The sequence below is a fragment of the Podarcis liolepis genome, assembly GCF_965112155.1.
Source record: "Podarcis liolepis genome assembly, chromosome: 2".
In the NCBI taxonomy this organism is placed as follows: domain Eukaryota; kingdom Metazoa; phylum Chordata; class Lepidosauria; order Squamata; family Lacertidae; genus Podarcis; species Podarcis liolepis.
Window position 1 is genome coordinate 51716960 of NC_139555.1, and position 7489 is coordinate 51724448.

A 7489-nucleotide genomic window follows, 5' to 3' on the forward strand; every position below is an offset into this window, starting at 1 on the left:
GAACAGGGCCTTCGATGCAAATCTTAAATCTGAGGGTTTAGAAAAGGTAAGTTGTAAATTTTATATTAAAATCTTTATGCACGTGTTGAATGCTAAGGGTCTCTGTTTATTCTGCTGCTCCTTGGCTGTTTTGTAGCAGAGGATAATCAATAATGAAGCAAATCAGAATACTGCATATGGAAAGCTTTACATACAAAGCTTCCTAATGTGCAACATAATCTTCCAAGAAATGAAATTTATTCAGAGAACTATTAGCAACACATCACAATGAGATGTCTGGGTGATATGCATGGTGAGCAGGCTGACAGTAGCTAAGTAAAGATTTAGCCAGTGGTCATACACCACCTTGATTTAGTGATTACGAGCTGTCAGATGAAGTCATTGGAACATAAACTCCTCCTGGCTGCACCTGTGCAAGCATGTCTCCAAATGACCTGCAAGGCAGAGGAAAGCAGAATTTGAGCCATAGGGCTAAAATGGGTGCCCATGCTTCTTTCTGTCTTTTATAGCACAGCACTAAAGAGGGAGGAAAAGGTGGGTCTCACATGAGAGACCTTGTCAGAGGCCTAGGAGGGATAGCATGCAAGAGATAATTTCATCCAGAGATTACGGTGCTAGCCTTGAATTTAAAAGTGGATGGGAACAAATCCCAGATTGGCTATATGTCTCAAGAAAACTAGTTTTACTCCCATTTTACAGACGGATAACTGAAGTTAAGCAATCAAGACTATAAAATACTCAGCATAAGAGGATTCTTTGGGTGCTTGGTGAAGAATTATTCCAGAAAAGGACATGTTGGCTACAATCCTGCACACTGTTCTACATACCAAGTTCCTAAGGAAAGTGTTTTCTGTTGTCTGCCCACTGGCATTAGGAAGATCCCAGCAGGGCCAGCTCAAGAAATTTTGCTGCCTGAGGTGGAGGACAAGATGGTGCTCTTCCCCCAGGTGCATGCAGAAGCCAATTGGATTGGTAGTTGAAGCTTACTCCAATAGTGGTGAAAGGTACTTGAGGGCAGCAGACCACATGGCACTCACAGCTCTGTCTCCACCCCACCCCTCAGCATCTGCTGCCTGAGGCAGCTGCCTTCCTCTTTCTCATCATAGAGCTGGCCCTGGATCACAGTATGAGTCCACATTGTATTATCCTGTATGCACTGGTCACTCAGTGACATCGCTTTGCATTGAAAGGGTAGGCATGCGGATCGTTAAATCTCGGCTATAGAGCTTCTTTGGTGCCCTTAAGATAATTCAGTGTCACTTATAATCTCACCTGTGAAATGGGAGCAACAATGCTAACTTACCTTATGAACATTTCACATGGAGATGGGAGATTTTGGAGAGGAAAGAACAGACCAGATAGACCAGGTACTGGGAACTTCTGGTCCTCCAGGTGTTGTTGAACTGGCCGTGCGTGCTGGGGATGATGGGAGGCGTAGTTCCGCAACATCTGGAGGGCCAAAGGTTCCCCAAACCTGAGACAATGCCTTCCACTCATGCCCCTATTGCTCCTTCCCCACACATTCCTCCCTGCCCCACCATGTAAGCAGACTCTACACTCCCGGAAGAGAGGCAAGATGCTAATGGTATTGCTAAGGGCACTGTTAACTGCAACTGTTTGCAGTTAACAGTGCCCTTAGGGGCAAATATCTGTGGGGATGCCAATTTAAACAGAGTATCAGCACGGATCCCTGATCCTGGCCAAATAAAAGAAACCGGTTTAAGCATTTTTTTATTTTATTTTTAAAAGTATGTTTAATTAGGAGTAGTTTGGCCTACGTTTCCATGGCCCAGCATGCATGATGGCTTCCCCTTTTCTTTCCTTAGAACTAGTTTGAGAGAAAATGAAGCTCAATGCAAAACCCTCTAACACAGCCTTAGGCAATGCAACCCAACTTTAAGCATCACTCACAATGGAAACTGCATAGATCTTTGGGACTTACTGCTTAAACTTGATCACTGGCAAGTTTAGTCACCCTTAATGACCAAGAAAGTAGCTAATGACAAACCTATCCTAACACACTCAAGATAAAGCCGGGGCATGGGGGGGGAGATGGGACAAAACAGCTTTGGACCCTTTTCCCTATACATGGCATTGCTATTTGCTCAGAGTTCACTAACATTCATGATGCCCTCATAGATGTGCCTGGATGCCTTCTTACTGTGCTGTAGGCTTGAACCCAAAGTTGTCCCGAGGCAGCAGCAACACCCAAGGCTATCCACTCTCTGCCCCCTTCCCAACTTTCATCATTTTTAGATTAGTAACATAGATCATGTCTAATGGTGGTGGGTTTTATGTTTTTGATCATCAATATTGGGATGCGGGTGGTGCTGTGGGTTAAACCACAGAGCCTAGGGCTTGCTGATCAGAAGGTCGGTGGTTTGAATCCCCGCGGCGGGGTGATCTCCTGTTGTTCAGTCCCTGCTCCTGCCAACCTAGCAGTTTGAAAGCACGTCAAAGTGCAAGTAGATAAATAGGTACCGCTCTGGCGGGAAGGTAAACGGCGTTTCTGTGCACTGCTCTGGTTCACCAGAAGTGGCTTAGTCATGCTGGCCACATGACCCAGAAGCTGTGCGCTGGCTCCCTCAGCCAATAAAGCGAGATGAGCGCCACAACCCCAGAGTCATCCACGAGTGGACCTAATGGTCAGGGGTCCCTTTACCTTTACCTATCATCAGTATACCCACTTTCCTCCTCTGCCAATTAATAGCTGATCCAGATAGTAAAGAATGCTAATAATCATAGAATCATAGAATCATAGAGTTGGAAGAGACCACAAGGGCCATCGAGTCCAACCCCCTGCCAAGCAGGAATAATCTGTCTTGGGGTTCACATTTCCCCCCCTGCTCTAATAGCTTGGGTGTGTATGTTTCTCTCGACTGCAACAGCCATTTGTACAGCACAAGAGGGTAGATCCTACATGTGGTGCTTACTGGAGTTTGGCAAATGACTTTGTATTGGGGCTTGGATTCTTCTACAGCACCATTAGGGACCCTGCAATAAGTCCTATGGAACACAGGGCTAGTACAAAGGAGGAGATGTCTGCTTTCTGGACTTCACATACTTACCATTGCAATTTTTCAGCATATTATGAAAAGGGAGTGGGGGAAGGATCTATAAAAGAATTAAAATTTTCTTCAATAGAAATGTCATAATTTATTTGGTTTGTATAAAAAGGCACAATCATAACAAAACCCATGTTCTTCTTTTGATAAGAAGAAATATATTATTTCACATCATAAATAAATCAGCAAAACATGTAACTGTTGGCAACCCAAAAACACAAACACTCCTTTGTGCTTTCAATGTCAGTGCTTCGGAATACAGTTCTTAAGATCTATTTACAGGATTACAGTACCCAAAAAATACTGAGGTATTTTGTTTGTTTCTTTCAACAAGAAAATGAAACTTCAGACTTGAAAGGCAGAACGCACACAAAGCAATTACACTGTAAAAAATAAATAAATATCTGGACATCCTTGTACAAGGGGACAGTTCGACTGCAGCCTAGCACACCCAGGAATGAGAACACTTTCAGATTTGCTACTGAAACAGGCTGACAAACAGAAAAACTGTAAAAGAGGAATTATTTCAGGAGTAGAAAGCAAATGTCCTGCATGCTTTTTCTCCTTTGTAGGCAGCATCCAAACATTGGTCAAAAATGCATCTCAGCAAGATCTAGCAGAAAGAACCTGGCTTTCTGGAGTCAAGAGATGCTGCTCTGAGCTGGTGGATCTTGTATTGCTCTGTAACTGCAATGAGAGGAGTCCGGTGCAAGCTAACAGACCTGCCCTCAAAGTTATTGCACTTTTCAGGTAACAGCAAAGGGCATCAAGTCTTTGTGTACAGGGCCCACCTGCACCTGCTTTTCAGCAGCTCGGAGAGGTTGTGATAGGGCTCTGAAGGTAGCTTAGTGCGCTGGAAGCAGAGTGGACAGGGATGGAGACGGGGAAGTTAAAGACCGTTGTAGTGGATGTTCCTCTGTCCAGTGCAGACATTGCCGGGCTCCCAGCCTCTGCCGAGCAATTTGGAGCAAGGACCTGGGACTCAAATTGCAGCAGTTGCCCCATGAAGCTGAAGTTGGGGGAGATGATGCTTCTCCTCTGCTTCACAAACTCAAAAGCTTCATCCAGTTTGACTCGGTTGGTCCTCATAAGGTAAGCAAGGCAGATGGTCGCTGAGCGGGAGATGCCAGCCTGACAGTGAACAAATACTCGCCCACCATCGTTTTTAACAGAGTCTGAAGGAGCAAGCAAAACATCAACATTAGCAAGAGTTTTCCTGTAAAGCTTCAAAGCTGCTTTTCATTCTCTGTGCTTGAGGGGCCATCTTGCCTAACCAGCTACAGCAATACGCTACACAGCTGGGAATGGAGCTGGTTGCACAAATGAAGGTGTGCAAATAAACCAATATGGATGTTCTGTTTCAACTTGATTATAATCACCTACTCCAACTGTGGCCACTAAATCTTGCTAGAAAATTCTATCAGCATGAGACTGGTTCAGATTACCAGCTGATCCCTCCAACACCCATGCTAGTGGATCCAATGACTCTTTATAAAGTCTAGTATGCTTTTTGGGATTTCACAATGCTATTTTCTAAAAGAAGCCCAAGCACCATCGTAGCTACAGATTTATTTCAGCTGGTGCTATTTTGATCCCTAAGGAAATACCCTGCATCTCAAATTTAAATGATGCTGGAAGTGTCTGCTAAGGTGCTGGCACCCAAGGGATACTACAAACTCAATATGTAGGGAGTGGGGGGGGGGGAGAGGGAGAGAGAGAGGACTCATTTACCTATGAAGTCAATTGCTTCGTTAAACCAGCAGCTGATGTCAGCTTTGTGGTTGTCCTCCACAGGGATGCTTTTGTACTGATAGTGTCCCTCAAAATGGTTTGGGCAATTGGCAGAAACGTTGATCAAGGCTGTGATCCCCAAAGCATCCAACATATCTTTCCTGGAAGCATGATAGGCGCTGCCTAGATACAGGAAAGGTAGGATCTCCACTGGACCACCCTAAAATAAAGGAGACAAAGAAACACAGTCTGTTAATCCTCTGCACTTTGATATGGTTGTTGTGTTATAATGAAACATTTGTTTTGCCTTGAATGCCTTGTGTTTCCAAAAGGAATATTTTTCTACACACATTTGTGTCTTTCCATTCCAGGCATTTTTTTTAAAAAAAGTCCAAATAAAATAAAATAATTTTAAAAGCAAGTATAATTTTGATTCATGGATGCTTCCCAACTGACCTGATCATAGAGAGGAGTCCCACAGGAGCTGCAGTTTGAATCGGCGCTGCCAGGCACATTGTTTGCGCTGAGCGGCAGAGTCAGCCCCTTGGGAGCAGATGGTTTGGTGCACAACTCAGGGCAGGCAGACGAGAAGGCATCGTATCCTCCTAGAAGAGAATAAAGAAGAAAAGAAGTTAATATTGTCTGAAGAACAAACTCTAAGCAGCTGGGTGTGGGGTAGGAAGGGGAGGTAAAACTCCATTGACAGTCCAGTGGCTACTCCTATAAGCCCCTCTGCTAAACCAATGCAACTGCCCTAGGCTATTTGTCAATATCCGTTATTCTTACTACGTATTGCTCTTAATTCCGTTTACCGGGTGGGCCTTTGGCTTACGGACTTTTGAAGCCCAGGGGAGGTGGATTGGCAGGGCAGAGGGCGCCTTGGGGAAGGCGACCTTCCTCTCCCTCTCTCTGCAGCCTTTGAACTCACCCCTGAGGAAGCAGACGCGGGTGTCCCTGGCTTCCCGGCAGAGGGTGTTGAGGGCCAGCAGGAGGGTGCTGTCCCTCTTGGGCGCCTCCAGGTCGGCGCTGCGCTCGTCGAGGAGCACGACGGCGTGGTAGAGCCCCTTCTGCAGCCGGGCGCGCGCCTCCTCGTTGGGCAGGATGTGCTCGAGGCCCATGGCCCCCTTGGCTCTCCGCCGGACGATGGTGCTCAGGCGGACGTTGCAGGAGCCGCCGATGTGCGAGGAGTTGAAGGAGAAGAAGGAGCGGCAGTCCAGCACCAGGCACTGCACGCAGCGGTCCTGGAGGAGCTCGCGGAGCGTCTCGCAGTCCAGGGCGCACACTTGCATGTTGACCATCGCTCGGGGCAGGGCAGGCAGCGCGGTGGGCGAAAGGGCGCTGGGCAGCCGCTTTTGTCTCCGTTCCCCGGGCGCCTCTTTGTTTAGTCCCGCCGAGCTCGTCTCGAACCGAGGCAGCGCTTCTTGCCAAACAAAAGCTGCCTCTCTTGTTCCTTGTTGGCGGGGGTCCGTAACTCCCACCCCGGTTCCAAAAAGTAAAAACGCCTGGATCGGCGAACGTGGAGATGGCAAAGACGACAGAGCCGCTAGCTTGGGCTTTGCTCTTTCGCTTGTGTTGGCAGCCTCCGTTGCGGGGCAGCTGCTGTTCGTTGCTTGTCTGTTGCAGTTTCCTTGCTGGACGAGCGGCGCAGCCTCGCCTTATATAGCGCCAGCCGCGGTTTGCTGCTTCGGCTTTTTTTGTGAATGGGCCCCGGTCACATGACCCGCGGTGCCTGGGAAGACGTCACTTCGGCGGGGAGCCAGACAGACACTCCCATCCCGCGAGCGCTCGCGTCATCGAGCAGCCCGAACGGCAAAGTCACTTTGAATGTCCGCATGCCCAGAGCCCTCCCCGCTCCTGCAGGAAGCCGACTGATGCAACGCCGCGCGCGCTGCTGCCTCGCTCCTCCCGGGCTCCTGCCAGCCGGAGCCTGGTCTTCAGCAGCGGTGAGGAAAGGGCACACGATGTGCTAGAAGAAAAGGAAACGGCTTACAAACCCAGAAGCGCGCTCAGTACACATTCCAGATTCATTCATATTCTTCGCTGCTATCTAGACTTGGAATATGGGGGAAGTGTGGGGTGTCGATAGACCTCTCTGGGCCCCGCCATTGCCCTCTGCTGGCAGGAATTAAATCTCTCTTAGTTGCCAGAGAGGGCACAGCCGCTAGCAGAGCTTCTCTGTTATGGCCAGCGGAGGTTCCCCCGTCGCTTCCAGACGAGCAATCGACCTCGTTTGAGCGGAGGTTATACGACGCCACCGTCAAGTCGTTGCTGTTTTCTTGCCATTCAAAACTGGCTTTGTGGTGCCATTTAGATATCACAGTGCCCTTGGTGAGCAGCACGCATCCATCCTACATTAAACATCCCTCTAGAACAATAAAAAAAGAAGCACAAGCTTTGGGATTTGTTAGAGGGCAATTTAGCTAGTGCTCTTTACGGCAATGTACCTGTATTTGTGTGGTGGGTTATAAAGGTGCACCCTTCTTGGGCACAGGATGAGAGTCAAACAAAAGTGTGGCAGTCTGGCAGTGTCCTTCATGAGGGAAAGGGAAGACTGCAAGCTTGGTGTTTGATCTATTATGGAAAACGACAGGAGACTGCATTCTCTGATTATGAAAGATCTGATGCAGACATGTCAACGTTTTACCTACATCAACACAATCAAGCACTTCCATTAGGTACCATAAGCATTTCAC

The 7489-nt window shown here is 47.8% G+C and overlaps 1 protein-coding gene across 1 annotated transcript; it reads right to left on the bottom strand.

The window, feature by feature from the left end:
* Window positions 1-3131: 3131 nt before the first annotated feature.
* Window positions 3132-6851, bottom strand: DUSP1 (dual specificity phosphatase 1). The gene is made up of 4 exons (XM_083483835.1): window positions 5725-6851; window positions 5253-5401; window positions 4797-5016; window positions 3132-4240 (listed from the first exon to the last, which is right to left on the bottom strand). Exons 1-4 carry the CDS (start codon window positions 6092-6094, stop codon window positions 3870-3872), a joined length of 1110 nt encoding a protein of 369 aa, XP_083339961.1. The 5' UTR covers window positions 6095-6851; the 3' UTR covers window positions 3132-3869.
* Window positions 6852-7489: the final 638 nt, after the last annotated feature.

Excerpts from the sequence above, each read along its gene's own strand:
- DUSP1 (XM_083483835.1), bottom strand. The coding sequence starts at position 6,094 with ATGGTCAACATGCAAGTGTGCGCCCTGGACTGCGAGACGCTCCGCGAG. Across the intron at positions 5,402-5,724 it reads CCGCGTCTGCTTCCTCAGGG|GAGGATACGATGCCTTCTCG; the intron begins GTGAGTTCAAAG and ends ATTCTCTTCTAG. Across the intron at positions 5,017-5,252 it reads GGACTCCTCTCTATGATCAG|GGTGGTCCAGTGGAGATCCT; the intron begins GTCAGTTGGGAA and ends CCTTTATTTTAG.